This window comes from Trichogramma pretiosum, unplaced genomic scaffold (assembly GCF_000599845.2).
Source record: "Trichogramma pretiosum strain Unisexual culture from Peru unplaced genomic scaffold, Tpre_2.0 scaffold10, whole genome shotgun sequence".
NCBI lineage: Eukaryota > Metazoa > Arthropoda > Insecta > Hymenoptera > Trichogrammatidae > Trichogramma > Trichogramma pretiosum.
This window is the reverse complement of record NW_019641652.1, coordinates 652708-675602: the sequence shown is the minus strand read 5'-3', so window position 1 is coordinate 675602 and position 22895 is coordinate 652708. Positions and strand designations below refer to the sequence as shown.

Sequence of the window (22895 nt, the reverse complement as noted above, 5' to 3'; positions counted from 1 at the left end):
CGTCTCCTTAATTAAAAAGAAAAAAAATAAAAAAGAACCGTAACGCGTGTTACTATCAATTTTGAGCAATGTTACATAGTTGCAGAATCAACGCACGTATTTCCATAGGTATCTCAACATTATACAACGCTCGAGATTATAAATCTTCGCCGGATCGAGTGGACTCTTGTGTCCCGAGTGCCTAAAAAAAAAAAAATCTTCATCTCGACTTTTATTTATATTTTTTTTTCCTTTCTTTATACCTGATCGCTTACCACGCGACTTCTGAATTTTGCGATATTGTATTAATAGCTCCTTCCTTCTTTTTTTTTTTTTAATTCGATCTCGTTATTTTCTCGGAAATTCCAAGCACGTCGCGGTCGTACCCAGAAAAAGGGGGTGTGTATATGCGTGTGTGTTATCACTCATACAGGTGAACGTGTAATAAAATTTAATTATGCGGACGCGCTCGTGCGATGTGTTATATATTTTTGCACTTACGATTTTTTGAGGATTCATATACGCATCCCACGTGAAAAAAATTGATGTATCTCGAGAAAGTTTTGCGAATTTTCTAGCAATAAAATTTTTTGTTCAATTTATCTTTTCCATACGAGTTAGGCAAAGCTCGATCTATTCTTCGAATTAACTTAAGTTAAATAATAGATTAAATAAACTAACGTCATATGCTACAAAATTAATTAATCAATTAATTTGAGCTAAATTTCAAATATCTAATAGTTTTTCAACTGCAGTCAAGCCAGTTATTCAAAAGTTATCCTAAATGCTGATTAAATTTGACCAAAATTGTGCAATCTAAATAAGTCTGAAAAAGTAAGTTTAGCGAGTCGCACTTGCAGGCCAAAGTTCATACAAAGTTCGAGAAAGCCAAAAGAACTTTCGCGAGATGTATAATTTTTTTACACGCGGGATGCGCATACGAATTTTTTTTTATAAAGAGCGTCGCCGCGCATATAATACACTTTAAGTACCTGTACTACTCGATCGGCACACGACGGCGCGCGCGAAAGATACATTTCGAAACGTCAACGACGCGAAGCTTCGGGGGACCGATGTGTCGCGTACATTACATTACAATATCTCTCGCATAAGCGTGTGCGACCGTGTGTACATGTGTCCGCGCGACGTCTTGGTCAAAGCGCAACACTTACCATAGGCTCCGTTTAGCGCGCGGGCCCCCGCCGAACACATACACTCGCGCCTCACGGCGCGGATCATTCAGTCACGGCTCGTCCACCTGTGTACACTCCGCCGCGGCTCGCGCGACCACGCGTGGGTGACCCACACGAATATTTCCTTTGATCTTTTGATTTTTTTTTTTTATTTTCACGGTTCCTTTGATTTTTTTTTGTCCTGGTGGTGTGTGCATCGGGCCCAAGGTGTGTCGTTTTACTTTCGTTTACGTTCTTGTCGCGACGCGATGTGCCGCTTCGTGAAAAGCTTGTGATTCGAAACAAAAAAAAAATATATTTGACATATATTGGTGTGTCGAAAAGAAAAGGTGTGCATTTGATTTCTGCTCTGAGATTATTATTATCGTTATCTATCATGCGTTTCTAATTTGGCTAAAATAAGTGCGTCGAATGTGTGTTGCGATTCTGTTACCTCGGATTGTGTGCACGAAGACGGTACGTTTGACATTGGTCGAACAACGGCAAAAAAAAAAGAAAAGAATTCGAAAGTTGTCATCATCCTTTTATTTTGCGAGTGAAAATGTATAGCATAAATTTCGCAATCGATTACGACGAAATCCCTCGGATATACAATACGTTCGAGGAGCGATTGTTTATTTCCTGCGAGCGCGATCGATTCATAACAATTGACACACGCGGCGCAAGAGACACGATTGATAACATATTACACTGCCGCTCGCTTGTTGATTTTCGGCATTTATCACACATGTATCAAAATTTGTCCACAGGGAGAGCCACTCTGGTTCGCCGCAGTTTATAAATACACACACGCGTGCAGGCACGCGCATTTTTACAAATCGGAATGAAGGACGAGCAGCCATGGCATCGCTTGGCGCTCCTCGGGCTGGCGCTGATCGTCACCGGCCTGTCGTCGATCGCCGTCGAGGCCGTCAAGTCGCCCTTACCGATGCTCCACGGAGGAGCCGCGGGCCTGAACGAGGACGACGTCATGAGCGTGCTCGAGGCCGCGGCCCATCGTCATCGTCATCACGACCACCATCATCATCATCATCGTAATCAGACCAGCAGCAGACGGAGCAGCACATCCGAGAGAACGGAGAATTTCACCCTGAGCGAGCTGATCGAGGCTGTGGGTGCGGCTGGACCGGGAAGATCGACCATCACCACGTACGAGCAGCTGGCCGCCGGTCGCGGACCCGTCGATCTCAAGTCGACCCACACGAATCCCTACTACGGTTAGTTAATAACGAGAGAGAGAGAGAATCTTTCCCATTTAATTGTGTAACTATACATCGATTATTACGGGTGCAAGAGAGGCGACCGTTATCCAATAAGTGTATTACGTTTTTTATATATTTTTCATTATCGCTTTTGTGTTGCGGAAATACCACCGGCCAAGGCTATTTTTAGATTATCGGCAGGCGTTGATAGAATTTTTCGGATACATGCATAAATATTTATGATAATTATGAAAGAATTATAATATATCGGTCCGGCAAAAAATTAAAGTGTGAAAGTTCGGTATTCCCCCCGTGTGCGCATCCACATTATGTACGCGTTCAAATTAAAAAAAAAGTACATCACGACGTCTCCGATTATTAAGATGTAAATTATTGAGCCAATTTTCATCGGAGCAGCAGCCGACAACGATTGACAGCCGCGAAGCTGATCCGTATGGGAATGCCATCGTGTATTATTATGTATTAGCTAATCGATTTGCGTTTCGCTCGCGAATAGAATTCGAACGAAGTTATGATACATCGCGGGGCCTCCTCCTTCGCGTCGTTTATGAATCGTTGACCTTGATCAAAGCCCCGAACGTACGTACGTATGTATGTGTATACCGAAAAATCGTTACGAAAAGGAGAAGAAGAAAAAATTCTACCTAGACGTACCGCGTATGTGCGCAATAATCGTGATGTAATGTCAAAAAAGGAACATGTGCTATTTCGAAAAAAAAAAAAATAAAAAGACGAAGAAGACGATCTCGAGAGGAATTTGTCGATCGCACTTAAAAGTATAATATAATTCGCTTCGTTTTTATGCATAAAAATAGAATAAAATACCGATTTTCAGTGTCAACGATTATAATACGTTTACAAACCTGTACACACACTTTACGAGATCTCTTCCGCGATCTACGGATCGCCGGGTAGGAAGAGAAAAAAAAATAAGCTTAGCCGCGTAACTATGTATATCGAATACGTATATATGTAGGTGTTTAGTTCGAGAGATGTGTCGATAGGAAGATGCAGCAGCGTTGAGATGCCAATATTGATACACCCATTAGCGACGAGACGACGGCGCGCGTCGTAGATAGCGCCTATACTAATACACACGCGCTTGTGTGTATGTATGTTTATTTACTCGGAGAGGAGATTTTTCAAACGCCTAATCGATCCGGAAATGTATATAACGCAGGGTTAAGTGCATGTATGCGTGTGATTATCGAGGGTACATCGACGCGCGGATGAAAAATTCATGTAATTTCAAAGTTATTCAGTAGATATCTAAATTTTTTTCAATTCGTTGTGTATATAATAATTCGCTTTGTTTCTCGAGCTTCGAACGCGAGAAAATTAACGCACCCGACACCTCGTAATTGACTAATAATTTTACAAACTGCGCGCGACTTGGGAAAATCGATATTCAAAATCGATAAGCCACGTAAGATCATCGCCGTATAATAAAACTCGTTCCCGCGATAAAATTCGATCTATCGCTAAATATCTTCGCTCGTATATTTTAATTTAGTTCTCGTCTTTTTTTTTTTTCCTCTTGCGCGCGCGATCGATTACGAGATACGCGCGAATCACTTCTGCAATTTTCCTCTTACTCCTTTTTTTTTACCTTCCTTATTTGCTTCTTCTTGGATCGTTATAAGAAAGCTTATACACACCGCCCCCGACAACAAACGAAACGCGATATATATATATAAGCGGGGGGCAGAAATTTAATATCGTTGAAAATTGGCGGCGCTGCACGAGAGCTGGAGGAAAATGAAAATCTTGACAAAACTTTTAAATTAAATAATATAAGCAGCTGCACATAGGAATGCCTGCGTGAACTAGTTCATGAGCACGGCAAATGTATCCTTGTATAATATGCTCGCATTCGGACCGAATTATTTTTCTCTCGCTCTGCTATCCTCAAAGCTCTACCTTACTACCTCTCCTCTGCGTTAAAACTCGAAAAGTGCATAAGCGTGTTCGAGTCTTATCAAGTTCTTGTATTATTAGTTCGATGTTATTTCTCGCGTTGTAAAAGAAGTAGGAAGTAAGAAGAAGAAACTTGTGTAAGAAGATCGCACCCACTGCGTACATAGTTAATTTAAACGAGTAACTTTTATCCACCAACCCCCCGGCGGCGATACGAAGTAAAAAAAAAAAACAACGATACGTATAACACATTCGAGCCCGAGAAAAGTAACGAAACAGGAAAATAAAAAAGAAACGATTGTTTTGTCGGAAGCGGTCGGAGCTCGCGAGGCAAATTTCGCGATACAACAACAACAACAAATAAAAAAAAATAAAAAAACTTGGATGTGGAAGTGCGTGGACGCCGAGCCGCGCGATGCCACAACAGTGCACAAAGTGCATTGTACACATTTTATGTTTTAATAAGCGATTGTTTGAACAGGCATTCCCGCCGCCTCGGACGCGCTTTGGCCTTCCAGCGCGCGCGAACGCGAGTGAGGAAAATTAAAAATCGTCGGTCAAGTCTGTTTTTTTTTAATAATTTAGTGCATTCTATGATTTTTTTTATTTCGTTGTATTAATTTTTTAACTCTATGGCCCGAACGAAATATATGAGAGAAAGCTGGGCTATTGTCGATCGCGCAAGGTCGGGCGTTTCACAAGTGACAGCATCGATCGTCTAATTAAAAATAATAATAATAATAAAAAATCAGTGAAAGTAACCTCGAGCGCCCTTTTGCATCGATACGAGAGGAGCCTCTCGATTTTCTCATCGCTGCAGCGACGACGTGAAAAATTTTCTAAACTACGATGCAAATTCGCAGTTGGTAATTCCCCATCCGTGCGAGGGATTTTATCAAAATTCCATACGCGACTCCGCCGCTGCGAGACACTCGTAAAAATAAATAAATAAAAAACAAAAAAAAATCAAAAAGTAATCTCGAGGAAAAATCAGGAATCTCAATTAAAGCTCGTGTCCATATGTATGCACAGCCCTACTCGCGCTCACGTACGTACGGTGGCTATATCACAATAGCAGCAACAGTAGCAGAGACATTCCGTCGCGCATATGATGACGACGATTGCAGCCACATCATGATGCGCGCATAGATACGAGCTTGGATAACTTGCGTCAAAGTTTCGTTCATATACATTTAATACGTACGATGTTTTATTTATCGAATTAGCACCCGATGACAGCTAAATCGAAATTGTTAAATCGTCGTATACATATACCGGGATTAATTTTCAATTTTCGCGCACGTCATCGTCGTCGTGGTTATCACCCCGTACTATATACCTACAACATGGCTCGAGGGGCTGCAGCTGAAGTTAAAAGCTAGCCGCTGATTATTATTATTATAATTATATACGGACCGTAAAGCCAAGAGCGAGAGCTTCGTTCCCACCCTATATATACGTGCGGCGGTGGCTTAGAATATAAGTTTTTTTTTCTTCGCCTCGACCTCCTATAATTAGCTGCGTTTATCTCTTACTTACCTTGACTTTTACAAGGGGGAGTGCGATGAAGGAAGCAAGAGAGATAGAGAAAAAAAAAGGAAAGGAAGTTTCGCGCGAGAGGTTGGAAAAAACGTGCAATTGCGATATTATTATACACGTATACATATTGATCTTGTACTCTTACTTATATTTTTTTCTAGGTGGGTAATTAAAATAATAATAATTATGATAATAATGATCCGCTAGCTCGGCGTCTAGTGGCCAATTAAAAAGTATTATGTATATACCCGCGCAAGCTGTCGATACGTAATATCGAAATACACATGATCGCGAAACAAAATATTTTACTATTACAAACATTTCACGTCCTCCTTTTTCTTTGCAGATTTCTACGAGGAGCAGATCGATCTCGAGGCCAAGAGATTCCTGGACCTCGTGCCGGCCTTCGAGCCCGGAGTAGGCCCCGTGAGCCCCCAATGCAAACGCCAGTCCGACGTCTATCGACGCGAGCTCAACAAGTTCACGCTGTGGGCGCTCAAAAGTACGTATTATTATTATTATAACTGGATTTCGAAAATGTCACGACAATTCCCAAACGCAATTTTCCAAAGTTGCGCGTCGATGAGAAAAAAAACGCGAAATAATACATTGTATTATTGTGCGCGCTTCGAAGCCGTTAAAACGCAAATAAACGTCGTGCCGATTCGCACGACACACATAATAATATAAAATCGAAAACGGGGGTATACATTTCGCTTCGAGTTTTTACACGACTATATAATTCGATTCTCATTGTTTCGCATATCGATCTAATTTAGCACAAAATAATAATAATAATAATAACGATTTTTCCTTTGTTTTTTTTTTCCTTCTTAATCAGTGTTCGACGCCACGGCGAAGATGCCTTCGGGCCTGCTTAACGGCAACGTCAATCAGCTCGGCGATTACGACGAGTGCGTGGGTGTCGAGGGCCCCGACCAGATACGCGGCCAGTACTGCCTGGCCTATCTGCGCCTCGACGTCGACGAGTCCAGGCCCGATCTGCGCCGGCTGCACAAGCTCCTGCACTCGCACTACGCCTTTCGCAGCAACATGTCCGACGTGAGTTACCTCCTCCTCCCCGACAAGAAAAAAACAACAACAACACAATGTTGCGTTCCGAATAGATCGCGACGAGAGAAAGAAAGAAAGAAAGGAAAAGCCGCAACGGTTAAACGCGGGCTCAATCAGCCAAGGTCGTATACGCTTCATGCACGCCATGCATGAAAAGTGCACGTGCGTCGTCGCGCGCGCGCGCGATTCGAATGACCAACGAAGCGCGGATGGAGCTTTTTTTTTACTCGATCTATTCGGCGAATCGTATACGCGTACATAAAGAAAGAGGAGGGTGGTGAGAAAAACCCAACTCGATAATAACGCAGCGGATCTATCTATTTGTTTGTTTTTTTTTTCTGCTGTTGTCATCGTTGACGATAAATAACGACGATATTCTTATTAATTGCACATGTCGCACGCGTGGGTGTCTCGCGGCGCAAATGACACACGTCGGCAAGTAGGCCGCGCCTGAGGGCAGTATACACACCGATAGTAGCGGCAGCAGCAAGTGAGGACAATTAAAAATTGCCGTGTCATCGGGCGATTATAATTGAATGATGATCATGTCATTACGCGCGCGCGAGTCCGATCAACCGCGACTGTCGCGGCGTAATACCCTTCGTTTATGTATTATAGTATAACTCGACGAATGAAAAAAAAAAATGATCGAAACAAAATAAACACAAACAAAGAATTATTACATATCCCGATACTTTGATCGATATGACAATTGCGACGTCGACGCGCGGTCGAGAAAAATAAATAAACTTCTCGTACGTATATGAACGTCCTCGCGCGCACCGCCGCCGCGTTTACGCCCGCGTAATACGACGGCGATTATTACGATCCTGTGTACAACGCAATGTACGACCGAGAGAGAGCCTGGCGTTACGAGCAATTTCGTAACGTTATTACAACTGTCGTTGTTGGTTTTATTGTTAAACAGTGTCGGACACTTTTACGAGCGCGTCAAATCAGGTATTACCTCAATTATAATTAGCGCGCGTATTATTATTATTATTATTATTACTACGAGGTAAAGAAAAATGTAGAGCGGAATAAGTAACAATAGATCGGAATGCAACTACGTATTTTACAATTCTCGATTTACATTTTTTTCGTATACATCATCGTGCAATAAATAATTATCCATGTGTATCGTAGCCGGGACACCGAGTGCCTCGCTTCGGCACCATCAACTGGGCGGTGTGCACCCCGGCGGCCTGCTCGGCTGCGGACGTCGAGGCCAGTCTGCGCCACCAGCTGGCCCGACACCAGGAGCGCACCGGCTTGAGGATCCAGGTCAAGGTCGAGCAGGAGATGTGCCAGACGCGCAGGGCCGAGCCCCTGCCCACCGAGACGATTCTAGTCGGGTGAGGATTTTTTATTAATTATCATTATTATGTACAGAAGCGGCGTTACGAGGTGATTTTTGCTTTCACAGGCGCTCGCGCGCGTGTGTGGCGGCGAATCATCGTAATTGATTACGCTTATATATATTTAGATTATATTATTATGTATCTGCCAGTGAATTATGCAAATTGATTTTATCGCTCGGTGAAATTTTGTAATAACGTATATTATATACTGTGAACGCGGGGCGTGGGCATTTATAATTCGACCGATTGGACCATTACACGTATGTGCCTCGGTGCAATAAATAAAGTCACTTTACCCGCGTAAAAAAAGCTCTTTTTAAGATCTTTTTAAGTACGTCTCAATAATGAGCCTCAGTGAGATGAATTGATTTTTACTAAGACATTTTCGAGATCTTATCAAGATTTTTTTTCAAAAAACATCAAAAACATCTCTAAACATCTCACTGAGGCTCATTATTGAGACGTTTTTAAAAAGATCTTAAGGAGGCTCTACGCCAATCATAACAATAGTACAGCGAGGCATCTGTCTGTCTCTTTTTCGCATCAGGCAGACAACCGCTAGCACTATTCGAAATCAATGATTTTGTTTAATTACTCATTAGTTAGTTCGTTAAGGGGTAATTTTTAACATACCAATCGAAAGCTTAGAACTTTCTCTTTCAGAAAATATATTTTTTTCAAGATGTTTGATCTTTTAAATCAGTTATAAACAATAAAAGACCGCGTCCCATTAGAGCCCGTGTTAAAATCGCCATTTCCAAACTTGTTTATCTCGAAAGTTTGATCGTCAACCACATGTTTTTTTTTTGGAATCTCATTTTGGATGATCTTTTGTATTATGTGTAGAGCCTCCTTAAAAAGATCTTTTTTTTATCAATACCAATTAATCGACACTTTTTATCCCAGCCTACTGTTCCTCGGCGTCGTCCTCACCTGCGTCTGCGTCGGCCTGTGCGAGCACTACGAGCTCGCCACCGTCCACCCGGCCCTCTCCGCCTTCTCCCTCAAACGCAACGCCCTCAAGCTCTTCTCTCTGGAGCGCCCCCAAGGCGACATCGCCACCCTCCACGGCATCCGTGCCCTCAACGCCTTCATGCTCATCCTGGCGCACAAGAGTCTCGCGCTGTTCTTCAATCCCTACACGAATCGCACGGACATGACCGAGTACGTGGGCAAACCCTGGACGGTCATAGGGCGCGCGGCGAGCCTCTACACGGATCCGTTCATCATGCTGTCGGGTCTGCTGACGGCCTACTCGTTTCTGGGTAGATTGAGTCGTACTGGAAAACTGGATATTAGGAGCGAGTACGCGAGTCGACTGTTCAGGATAATGCCGAGTTTGGGGGCGCTGGTGCTGTTCTGCACGTTCGTGATGCCGTTCATCGGCTCGGGGCCGCAGTGGAGCCTGGTGGTGACCCAACACGCCGACATCTGCAAGAAGACCTGGTGGCGCAACTTCCTCTTCATTCACAATTACTTCGGTTTCGAGAACATGGCAAGCATAAACGTTACATAAATGATAATAATATCCACATTACGTAACGCAACGAAAATTATTACGATTTCGTTTATCGATCTGTATAGTGCTTGACGCACACCCATCACGTGGGCATCGACACCCAGCTGTTCTTCCTGTCGCCGCTCATGATACTGGCTATCTACAAGAGGCCGAGAATCGGTTTCGCGGTGCTCGCCGCCCTGGCCACCATCTCCACGGCGCTCAGGTTCTTCGTCACCTATCACTATCGCCTGAATAATTACGTCTTTTTCGGCACCTCGTGAGTATGAAACAACGCGCGTTAATTTCGTTTCAACGAAAAATTGATTCATTCGTCGTTTCGCAGAATAAGACAATTGTTCGACACGGCGAATCTGTCGTACATACTGCCGAGCCACCGTCTGACCGTCTACATACTCGGCGTGTTCGTCGGCTACGTGCTGAGAAACTGGCCGAAAAATCGCAGGATCAACGACGTGAGTATCAACCCCAGACGGGAATTTTTCTCACGAGAAAGTTTTATAAAGTCTAAAAAAGTCTTACGAATGTTCGGATTTCGTAAACCTGATTAATGATTTAAAGAGCTAATAAGAGTTTTTAAAAATTCATAAAACCTTGTGGAGACTCAATTTTTTAGCAATTTAGCATAGTTGCTTGTATAGTTTTTTCACCCTGACTTTTGGCAAGCGTGGATACCGATCAAAAAGGTCTTTAAAAGTATTGAAAACTTTCATCGACACTTAATAACTCTTCATTACTCTTTATAAAAATTATTGTCACTTGTAAACATTTTTTAAAATTCAATAAGCGATTGTCTGAAGCCAAATATCTGGTTTCACATAAATTTAAAAAATTTATTTATATCATTTAAAACTCTTATAAAGTTTTATTAACTCTTGAATATCGTGGTACGAAATCCGAACATTTATAAGAATGCTCAAGACTTATTTACCACCTTACTGATCATCAAATATATAACAAAAAAAATCTTCTTGTTGACACAGACGATCGCCAGTCTCGGCTGGTACCTCTGCATCGCCATGTTCCTCGGTGCCTTCTTCGGGCCCGCGGGCATGGGCTCGATCGACTACGTCTACGATCCGGTCCACGCGGCGACCTACAACGCCTTCGCCCCCATCGGCTGGTGCGCCCTCTTCGTCTGGGTGACCTTCGTCACGCACACCGGCAACAGCAGCCAAGGTTGGCTCTCGCGGGCCTTCTCCTGGCGCGGTTTCCTGGTCACGACGAGACTCAGCTACGCCGTCTATCTGACGCAGTTCCCCGTCTTCTTCTACAACGTCGGCCAGACGAGGAGCGCCGAGTACATTGGGTTCATCAGGATGCTCGTGAGTGTCGAGAGGAGGATGACGTTATTTTTTCGTTCTTTTTTTGTTTTTTTATTAATTATTGGAAATTCTCCACAGCTCAACATCAAAGAGCTCATATGGATTCTGCTGACGTCGGCGATTCTCACGCTGCTGTTCGAGATGCCGTTCCAGAATCTGCGAAATTACTACGTCAAGGGCAGCAAGGAGCGGCCTGCCGCTGCGTCGGCGACAACGGAAAAAGCTCAGAAAGAAATCAAAGCCCAATAGAGTAGTAGTATACCTAGTATACGTATACGGTTATTTTTTATTTTTTCTTATTGTCTGCGTGTCGCGCGATTGCGTCTGGTGTGTGTGCTTGTGTGTGTCTGTGCGCTCGCTCGAGCTCTTTTCTTTCTTATTAGCTATTTTTCACTATTGTACATAGATAGCGGAGTCGAAGAGTTTTTATTTAGCCGTTTATTGAGAATGTCTTTTATCTTGTAAATAACAAGTAAGTCGCGCGAGAGTACATTTCAGAGAAATGTGCCGTTTTCTTCCTTTTTTTAATAAATATAATTTTGTATAAAGGAATTTCTTACGCGAGACGCGCGAAATCTCGTCGACACTCGCCTCTCGTATCGCGCTTCTCGTATACGATTGCGCGCGAGTGGGCGTCGAGAAAAAAAAATAAGAAGAGAGGACGATTCGTAGAAAATAAGTTTTTTATCCTAGATTATTATATTGGATTTCTAGTTTTTAGCGAATTATCGAATAATTGTAAATAAAAGAGTAGCGCGTTTTTTATCGTTGTAACGACACACTGTGTTTTTATTTCGTTTCGTGGAAAAGAAATAAACGCGTCGCACGGTCGACCGTGTCGGGGATGCGTCTTGTTAATTTTATCCAATGTTTGTAATAACGAAGATATGTTTTGTTGTTGCGAAAATAAAAAAAAAAGAATACCCTTGTCTATAAATGAGTAAATCGTTGTATTTTTTTTCCTTATTTATATATATTTTTTTTTTAATTCACAAAAAGTACAAATGAAAGATAAATCGGTGAAGCAATATTAAATATTGTTCGACTATATCACATCAACGAGGAAGAATCCAATGCTACAAGCTCATTTTTGAGATATACATCAACTTCGAATTTTTTTTTTCTCAACACTTATTTTAAGTAAAACGATTAGAAGATAATATAAACACAGTAACAAAGAAATTTGTAATTTATCCATACTTAATGTATAAAACGAATACAGTTTTATAGTTTTCTTAGGAATACTATTAAGATGCGTAGTCTAAGGTAGCTTGAAACGGAGAATCCCAGTGTTGACTGAAATTCCAATCGAAAATTTAACGTTATCGGCACGCGTTTAACATCGAAACTGCTTTTTATTACGTCCAATTAAGTATATCGTGTACGTAATATAATCTTTTAATTCGGTATAACTCGTTTCTATCTCATCTATACAGTGACTACACGTAATTCGAAAGCTAAAGCGATACGCATGTGTAAGACGTCGTAAGATTTGACAACTACGAGCGTAAATGCATGCCGGTACGCTTTGTCACTTAAGATTTATTTAGTTTTATCATTGTTCGAGGCATCGTTTTTAATCTATATAATGAAGTGATTATGTACTACATTTATTTTAAATATTTAAACAAAGGTACACGTTTTTACAAGTGTTCGGATTGAATGAAGTAGTAAAAAAAAGAATTAGTGACTCGAAAACTCAAGTATACGTCGCGATAATCCAACGTTATTGGAACATCAGAGAATCACTTTTTACGAGAAATCTCGATCAGTCCAAATGAGAGGAGCGACCAAGGTCAACGTGTATAATCCCATACACATCCAGGATGAAACGATCTTGACCCACATCGAGGCGGAGTTTGAATTGAAGGTATCCAGATTGGATGTGTTCGGACTGAAAATTTAATCGAGATGGCATGAGTAATTTTCATTAATTTACCGATAGTCTCTATTTGTTCGATTGAAAGCAAAATTCAATACTCACTGATACCAGTTGGTCAATGTCATCATCACGTAGAGAGTAGCCAAAGCGAACATGAAGTGGAAGAAGCTCCAGTTGTAAGCTACAGAGTCCTCTTCGTTGTCCCAAACTTTAGCACCACCTTCCTCGGCGTCACCGCTGCGGCCTTCTACTGAAACATAATCTGAGTATGTTCGAAAGGAAAAAAATGTTCAAACCAAAAAAAGCGAGAAAAAAAAATCATTCCGAGACGACCGATTATTAGGCTGTATCAAGTCAACCAATGATGATCTCGAGAGAGTGAGATGAAAAATTAAATAAAGTTGCTAACAAAAGCAGGCACACACTGAAGACTAGTAAATTAGTTTTACATAACGTAATGTTATGATTAAAAAAATATGGCGTGTAGTCGAATTTCTACTTCTACAAATTTTAGTGGGTTGTCAAATGAGTTTATGGGACGCAAAAAATAAATCGATCCATGGAAGTGTCCAAAATGGTGTGTGCCTACCTTCATTGTTGATAAGAGACTGGTTTCCAGTGTTCTGCACTGTTTGGAAAAAGCAGTGTTTATTAAGCTGTTAGAACTCTAGTGAAGGGATTAATAACTATTGAAAAGAAAGCAAAGAAGATACTTTGTTAGTACATCAATATTTACAGGATAGATTTTTCAACTTTAAAATAAACATAATAATACTGAAAAAAATGTTCAAAGATAAGCATTCAAATATTCTAATCCCTTCACTTATTAGGCACATTTATATTATTATAACATTATGCTAGTTAAAATTCATGCATTTCAATTTTTATTATGCAGAGTTGATAATTACCAGCCCCATTGTCCTTAACGAAAACGTTGTCAGTCATTGTGATTCTGCTTGACTTTGATGCTGTGCGAATGGAACTGTACAGAACGCAACTGAACCATATAACTAGACCAATGATGCTTTCTTTGTCAAATGCCATTCGATTCTGGGCAGTTACATCATTGCCATTAATGAGTCCTAAGAATCCAGGGTTACAATCTTTATCTGCAATTATAGCATTGGTTAGATATCAAAGTAATTTAATGAAAAATAATTTTTATATCGTTGAAAAGTGTAAATTGATTTTTCATACCTGGGCTATTTGAAATTCCACTCCAAGTTAAGTACACAACATACAGGGTAAGAACAGATGATTGAAGTAAGCCACTGCGTTGATTATATTCTTGCACTTTTGGCATGATAGATACTGCACTTATTATAACACATAGAATCATGTTGATAGAAATGAAAAATTTGTTGAGAGAACAATCATCAGCCTAAAAAAATAAGAATAGTAAATAAACTGCGCTGAATGAATTAATTTACAATTTTAAATAAAAGTAAGTACCTTTGTGAAGTGCACAAATAGGAGAATTATACCAGTCAGAGACAAAGCATAGTTCAAGAAAGTAGCTCCAAGAAGAGCTGCGTACCATGCTTTAGATTCTGTTTCTTCATAATTTGCAACCCATGCTTCTGCCCAACTGTGAGCAAAGTCAATGATAAGTACCAACTGAATTAGAATGAATAGAAAACCTCCTATCATTCCAAAGTACATCCAAGTTGGTCCAAAAGATCCCTCTGGTATGAAAAATGCACCAATCATTCCACCAATGATGAGGAGAAATTTGATGGCCCAAAAACTGTGACGAAAAAAATTAATAAATTAGTTTAACTGTTAAAATTGAAAAAGACATACAAACTTACCCATTTTGAATGCCGCCTCGAGGATCTTTTGTGCTTTTAACTCCAATCATCATGACTGACATTAGAGTAAAGAATAAAGTCATTATTAAACTTATTCTATAAACTGCTAAGTACCCTACAGCTGCTTGGCAGTCCACTGTAATTGAATTTGGCACGTAGGTTGAAGAATTTGTGCAAAATGGAACCTGAAAACAAATAAAATTGTAAATAATCCATTCAATATTTGAATTTTTATAAGAATTTTTAAAAAATAATTAAAGATACCTTTTGTAGAGCACTTTGTAGTCCAGGTGCTAAAGTTATGCAGGAAGTGATTGTACCTAGCACCAGCATTAAAGCATACATAATGCGAGTGCTGGTACTGTTGCGGCATGATGGACATTGCGAACAGCAGAGACTGCAAGCTGTGCTGCCGCACAGACATGCCATCTGTAAAGATAATTATTTTAGAAATCATATAAAATATCAGTTAATTTTGAAAACAAATTTTATACTTCACTACAAAGACAGAAAAAGGTCTATTTTTAAATAATTACTAGCAACTTCTTCTCAAATAAACAATAAGAAGTAAACATAATTTATTTTATCTTTGGATATTCTCTGATAAATATGAGAACAAACGTAGACAATCAAAAATAACTCACCAAACAAAGGAGTTAAAAAAGTGTATGATACTGTCATGATACAGTTATACAGATATGCTTTGACATTAAAAATGTTACTTTTTGTCATTTTAAAAATTACATTAACGAGTGACTAAAATTTAGCACTAGTAAGTGGGTCAATTTTTTAACAAGAGACATCATCATGTTCGCACACAATAGAACAAGTTGGAATTTATTATCACTGATAAAGTTAACCACAATCGTCAATCAACTCAAGTGCAAAACTCAGATATCACGAGAGTAGATTATTCTTAGTTATACATGAAAAAAAAAGGGAAAACCTGACGCAGGCTAAATAAACACTGTGCGACATGCACATACGCACACACGCATACACGCACACAACATGTCACGGACTTTGTTGTTTTCGATGTGCAAGGAACGCGCAATAGCAAGCAGTACGTGCATTATACAGCTCAAAAACTCACCTGTGCAGTTGAGCAAACTAAACCCATTTTGATGCGTTAAATCGCTGAAATCCTATATGAAGAAGTTGTTCGTTCGCCGTACAGTTGAACAATATCAGAGTCGATCGCAGGCTTGACTCATGCGAAATTTTGGAATTGATGTAATGTAAAGTAACGTCGTTGCGCGCACACGACGAAGTCAACACACAGAGTAGCAGAGCAGTAAATGTCCAAGACCTCAGAGAGAGAGAAACCCGCAGAGTGGGGGAGCGAGCGTGCAACACACCACAACAGCACACAGATGATAATATTTTCGCGCGCAGGCTTGCCAATTCGAACGGACTTGCGCGATTTTGTCATCTTATCTGTAAGAAATTGAGGAAAATTTAAAATTTTAGGATTTTTAGAGATACGAAGCAAAATAGTTGGCTGTATTTTATGAACAATAAAATGTATGCGATTGCGTAATTTTTCGGTAAGGAATAATAGCAGTCGGCAAAAAATATAATCAACTCGACGCACTTTTACCAACAAACGAGCGCAGTACGAAATTTATGAATGATTAAGAAATCCACACTTCTTTTTACACTAAATGTAAAATAGTCGACTTGGATATTGATTAGGAACAAAACTTATTCTGCAACTTTTACGTAATTTTTAGTCGAATTTATCGAATTTAAACATTTTGGACACGCAAATCAACGAGTGTAATTGAAACTTGACTTTTAATTCTGCAGTGAAACAAAATTTCATGATGAATCAAAATTCAAACTAGAGATTAAATTATTTTTATTTCTTTTTTATGGATACAATTATTTAATTCAAAATTTTTTGCTGCTTGCATTAAACGGGACAGGCCTCTATGTATGGGTCTTGCGGATGCGTTATCTCATATTATGCAATGTCATTACTTTGCTATTGGCCTAAACTTATAGAAAATGATTATTAATTTATTTTAGCGACACAATTCGAGCAATACGAGACTTTCGGCCTCTTTTTAGCCGTTTGTCGACATCGTGCCGCGTCCAAAAGACATTTTTTTTTTCATTTTTTTTACCCTTATAATTATGGTAAATTTTCTATAGAATTGCTCTTATACGATATAATACGTATACACGTTTGACCGCGTGTCGGGATATTTCAGTCCATGCCTGAGTTTCATGATTTCAGCAAACGACACGACACGATAAACGAAAATGTCAATTGAAGAAGTTTGTGAAGGGCAATTGTTTTTGGCCCTAAAAAAAGGGACCAGAAAATTTCAAAAAGTGCATTGCTGGCCGATAAAAAAAGGAAATTGCAGTGATTGGGTAATGTTTTTTAACAAGCACTATATATGTGAGAGAAAAGTATCGTAAATTATATAGAAGCAACTACCCAGTACCAGTTGCAGACGTGAAAGTATCCGACCCTTACTATTTACCTATAATACCAGAAAATTATTATTGTGACAGTAAACCCGTGCTTCGACTTATATAATTATTTTCACTTTACCACTTACAGGTTTAGAGGTAAAAATACTCTCCATCTAGCGGTGGATGCTAGTATTAGTTTTGAATGAAGTTTCATGAATTTCTTTTAGCAATTTTAATCGATTGAACATCAATTTTTATCATTTCGACATTAAAAGTATAAAATATACGATTGAATTTTCATGCATTTTTATGGAAAAAAATTGTAAAAGTAAATCTAAAATATTAAAATAGCTGTCTATGGATAGCTATGAATAACATTTTTCAAAACTTTATTTTACTTCTTTTAAATTTTTCAAGATTTTTTTCTCTCATATTTCGATGTTTTCAGGTAACTAATTTAAGAGAATTTTTACTTCTGATGGCTGTCCATAAACAGCTAATTTGATATTTTAGATATACTTTTACAAATTTTTCAGATATTTTTTTTTCGTTGAATTTTAAAGAATAACTGATTCAATTTTTTATAAAAAATTGTTCATTTTGTTACATTTAATACATTTTGTTTGTTACTACAGAAGTTCCACTTAAATGAGAATATTTTGGGGTAATTATTTTGGCTTAAATTATCTCGGTTTGAATTACTTTGGTTTGAATCATCTTGGCTCGAATCATTTTTGTTCAAATTATTTTCACATTTCCCTAACCCAGCGATCTCCGCCGAATCGACGATGGACAAGAGAACAGACAGTTGAAAAATGTCTCGGAGATCAGGATATCGACCCTGTAAATCTTTTACAATTGCCCAAAATTCATTTTTCCACGAAAATCACTTGCTACAGGTGACGTAATTTTTCTGTGTTTACGCTGTGACGCGGTAACGTGTTGTGTGTAGTAGTACCATATACATTGATGTACGTTTTACTTGTTAAGCTTTTTAGAAAGCATCGGTCGGAGTCTGCACAGAATAAATCTAGACAAGAAGCTTGAAAGAAACGACTCGACGATCTGGACGTTTTATATCATTTTTGAAACGAGGTGAGCGACAGTTCATACGATATTTGGCTATCTAATACCGAGTGGTAATGCTGAATATGTCACCGATCGACTTTTGGGTCTGCGAAAAAAGTAAACCGTGGAAGTCAAATTTTTCATATTTCAATTCCTCGTGACACGAGTAAATTTACCGAAACCTTTACAAAGATACAATGGAACGAGTGAAAAAAGGTATGTCACACCTCAACTCAATGTACTGAAAATGAGCTTATGCAGACGCTTTCATCGATTTTGCATCGTTCCATTTCAATGCGCAAATAAAAATTTTAAAAATTTAGCAAACGATTAAACCTTTTATTAGATTCATATTGATACTTGCATTTTTTGCTACTTTTTTAAATGTAATATTAGCTGATTTTTTTCAAAATAAAAACTCAAATCTGATCTTTTACATCAATACTGTACAATTGACTGTATACTTATTTATATCTTCGTAATATATGAATATATTTATTTAACACCATAATAATAATCGTGCACAGCAAAAAGTACATTTTAACATTATCAATGTAGAAGCTAATATTAAATCCCTCGACGTCTTTTTCTAAAAAAATCAAGGTATAGAGTTAAAATTAGTAAAAAAAATTATTATTTAGTCTAAAAAAAATCAAAGTACCTTTGCGAACGATTTCACACGTTTCTCCTTTCTTCTTTTGCAACGACTTCCGCTGCCAGGCATATACCCAGCAAGTCCTTGTTCTTCAGATTTTCAATGATCATCTCGCAGCAAAGAATCGGCAGCCGATAGCCCGTCAGCTCTGAGAAAAAATCCAACGCCCAGCGCCGGTAAAATCCCCTTGTCAGAATCTCGCACAGGTACTCGGAACAAGCCTCTTTGGACGCGTAGGGGATCTTCCAGGATGATTCCAACGTAGCGAACACGAAATAGTCTTTACGAGTGAACATTTTTTCCACATCTTCGGGTCGCACGCGGAACAACAGGTCGTAAAGCGACCATCGAGTTGGATGCAACGTTATTTCTTTCGCCTCGCTCACAAAGTCTTCGTCACTGAGCCAAAATTCAATGTCCGCTGACTTATCGAACATTTTGCACTTGGCGAATGTTTTCACGATTGTCAGTGCGTCGTTTCGATCTATATCGTATCCTCTTTTCTCAAGATGACCAACGATGCTCAGAGTCTCGCACGCCAATGTCAGTTTCAAATTGCGCCACTCTTCGCAGCAACTCCGAGTCGGGAAAGTGAATCTAGACAGGTCAGCGCCACGATCCAAGAGCACGTCGATCTTATCCGGGCAGAAATTCGCCACGGCTAATTGTAGCGGGGTCCAGCCTCTCTTGTCGCTCGCGTCGACCAACACTTCCCGCCGCAACTCGTCGTTGATCTCAAAAAACAACTTCGCCAAGCTATGATCGAAATGGCGGCTCCTGCAAATGACGTGCAGAGGCGTCCATCCGTTGTCGTTGGTCACGTTCGGATCGGCACCTCTTCGTAGCAACGACTCGAGCACCTTCTCGTGGGACCAAAACGCGGCCAAGTGCAGCGGTGTCACGCCCCACTTGTCCCGAGGGTCGATCGGTAGTACCTCGCGATGTTTCTCGGCGCAGATCTCGAAGAATACCCGCAAGAATTCGTCGTCGCCTCTCCTGCAAATCAAATGAAGAGGTGTCTCTCCATCCTCGTCGGTCGGGGTCGGGCTGGCGCCGCTTCGCAGCAATGATTCGGCCACTCGTGTATCGTCGTTTTTCAGAGCCAAGAACAGCGGTGTACGGCCCAGCTTGTTCCGGGCGTCGATCTCGACCAGCTGAAGTTGAGTCATTTTCCAATTGAATTGTTTTTTCAAACTCTTTGATTCTTTCGAACGTCTCTCGTTGCCTTTGCGTCAAAGGAACACTTTAACTTGATCGCAAAACAGAAACGCATGTAATCCCTTTAATGTACGAAAAATAATGATCAATACGCGCGTAAGATCGAGATAGTCGCATCAACATTTTTTTGATACACCACGCCGCTTCCGAAATACATTCGCAACTGCGCCGCATCGAGCGCATCGAGCTTGTTACAGCCTCCTCATCTCAGTGTCCCGTGTAACGGCGGACGAACGAAAAAAGCACGAGATTGAAAAAAAAAGAGTTAAAGCGATGTGTAGCCTTGCTTATTACTGCGTACGTAAACATGCTCGGAAATTCGGAAGTCGGAACAAGCGCCATCAACGCACACGTGTATAATATTTTCATATCAACCTCAAAGCCTGTAATTAAATATTGTGCGCGCACACAACGATGGCATATAAATACGTGATTTGATGAATGTATAAGCGACACACGTTGACGAGTATTAAACACACATAATAATAGCAGCATAATCGAGAAAATATTGAAAGCGAGTTGCGTCGAGCTTGCGTAAATGACCGCGTTTGTAAGATCCACTTTTCCCGTGTCCATTCGTTTTAATATCTCGCGTGTATCTGGAAAAAAAATAAAATGTATGAATAAAGAACTAAGCACAGGAATTAATCGAATGTCAATGTGACAGCTGACAAGACGCGAGTGTCGAACGAAACAATTTTATGCTCCTCTTCTAAGAGCCTAAATATGGTGCTACGCGTTGATAAAATATTGATTTTCTTAAAATTTGTCGCATTAATTTGAAATATTCATTGGTACTTTCAAGTTTTAGCTCGTTCTTAATCGAGCCAATTTTTTCAAGTTTGGAGGTCTCAGCCTCGTAGACTGCGCCTGGCAAATTCGAGGAAATTTCTCCCTGACATTTTTTCTTACATTTGTCAAGGTACCATTTCAACGCTGTTCTAATAAGTGATTTTTATCAAAAAATTTTTCGCAGTCAATGAAAATTAATTTTCATTTGTTTTTAGAGCCATGTGTTGCAACACAATGATTAGAAACTGTGCAAAACATGTTATGACCAAAGCTCCAATCTTACATAGGCTCCAATCTTACATATAGCCACGAGGTTCGAGCTTGCGTTTGGATATACCTGGTATTAACCGATCGCCCTCTAGTGTCCGATCATCCTATTAGCTCGATTCAAACAAATTAGAGCACAATAATTTTTTTAATTGTTTGTTTTCACTAATTTATATATTTGATATGCGACACATCACTGCTAAGTTCCTCATGACCACAAAATTTTTTAATTCAGTTCAACGGCGCGCCAAAGCAATGATCTAAACGTATCGCATGTCAGAAAACGAATCACGACGTTTTATAAATGGTATACAAATCCTGTCGAATACAAGTGAAGCCAAACATGTTACTTGACGTGGGAGTCTTTAATAATAGTACTAGTTATAGGTGCGCGGTCGTGAAAGTCAAATTTTTCATTTTTGATTTATTACTAAACGAATCTTGATGCGATACAACTTGCGCAAATTTATCTTTATACGAAAATAAGTTTACGTTATGATTCAACATTTTGTAAGTGGACGGATTTGATAGAATGTCAAGTGTCTCACCTCATCTTATTATCAATGAAAAACTAATTAAAAATGAATGCAGTTAAATCTTTCTATTTTGCATCGCTCAATTTTATTGGGATAAAGTATATGAAGAATCATCGAGCGATTTAGTATTAGTAATTTTACCTCTTGCTAAATCGAGCTTACAAATCATGTAGAATCTTTCTTTTGTCAAAATTTTCATTCGATGGAACTTTTTTTAAATACAATTTTATACTTCATGATATATTTTATTTTATTTATTTTATTTCCATCAATATAATTCTTATTTTATAAAATATGTAATGATAATCGTGGAAACTGACTTAAACACTTTAAAGTTTTCAAAGAAGAAGTACACATGAAAAACCTCGACGTCCTTGCCTAGAAAATAATTACAGAGATTTAAAAATGGGTTAAAAAACTATTATTTTGTCTAAAAAAAGATGTAAATACCTTTTTGAATGATATCACATCTTTTATTGGGTTTCTTCTTCGACAAAGATTTCTGCTGCCAGGCATATTCCCAGCAAGTCTTCGTTACTCAGCAAATCGATGATTTTTTCACAGCAAAGAATCGGTAGCTGATATCGCGTCAACACCAGGAAAAATTCCATCGTCCACCGCCGACGAAATCCTCTCGAAATCATCTCAGAAAGTTGAGCCATACACATCCCACGATAAGAACTGCGTTGTATCCTAATTTTTGCAGAACGCGTTAACTCCAAGAAGTCTACATTTGAGAGTAATTTTTCCGCGTTTTTGGGTTGTATCCAAAACAAGTCGTAAAGCGACAGCCTGGGATGAATCATCCATTGTTTTGCTATGTTTATTAACTCTTTGTTGCCAAGCCAATATGTAAGATCCGCCGACTTTTCAAATAATCTGTACTTGGCGAATACTTTTATGATTGTCAGTGCGTTACGTAGATCGAGTTTGTATCCTCTTTTCTCTAGACGTTCGATGACAACCAGCACCTTTGACACTCGTTCCAATTCACACGCACCCCCATCCCACTCCCATAACAGTCCAAAACACTCGTCGAAGAAACTTTCGCTAGTAAATTCTAAACTGGACAAATCCGCACCACGATCCAAGAGCATATCGACCACGTC

General features: G+C 39.6%; 2 protein-coding genes across 7 annotated transcripts; one reads left to right on the top strand and one right to left on the bottom strand.

The window, feature by feature from the left end:
• Positions 1-1158: 1158 nt before the first annotated feature.
• LOC106656453 (O-acyltransferase like protein-like) lies at positions 1159-12070 on the top strand. 2 transcript variants are annotated; one of them, XM_014377441.2, is made up of 10 exons: positions 1159-1501; positions 1922-2389; positions 6198-6353; positions 6693-6913; positions 8072-8280; positions 9193-9781; positions 9871-10064; positions 10131-10260; positions 10789-11130; positions 11209-12070. In XM_014377441.2, the coding sequence occupies exons 2-10, from the start codon at positions 1996-1998 to the stop codon at positions 11377-11379; spliced, it is 2406 nt and encodes an 801-aa protein (XP_014232927.1). In that variant the 5' UTR covers positions 1159-1501; positions 1922-1995; the 3' UTR covers positions 11380-12070. The 2 variants fall into 2 exon arrangements, with proteins under 2 accessions (XP_014232927.1, XP_014232928.1); XM_014377442.2 differs by lacking the exon at positions 1159-1501 and adding an exon at positions 1517-1628.
• A 37-nt stretch (positions 12071-12107) lies between these two features.
• Positions 12108-16123, bottom strand: LOC106656454 (serine incorporator 1). Of its 5 annotated transcripts, none has more exons than XM_014377443.2 (9): positions 15917-16123; positions 15088-15252; positions 14824-15008; positions 14465-14759; positions 14210-14393; positions 13921-14121; positions 13602-13640; positions 13115-13262; positions 12108-13024 (listed from the first exon to the last, which is right to left on the bottom strand). In XM_014377443.2, the coding sequence occupies exons 1-9, from the start codon at positions 15941-15943 to the stop codon at positions 12883-12885; spliced, it is 1386 nt and encodes a 461-aa protein (XP_014232929.1). In that variant the 5' UTR covers positions 15944-16123; the 3' UTR covers positions 12108-12882. The 5 variants fall into 5 exon arrangements, with proteins under 5 accessions (XP_014232929.1, XP_023315702.1, XP_014232930.1 ...); XM_023459934.1 differs by having other exon boundaries at positions 13115-13259; XM_014377444.2 differs by lacking the exon at positions 13602-13640 and having other exon boundaries at positions 13115-13274.
• Between the last annotated feature and the right edge of the window lie 6772 nt (positions 16124-22895).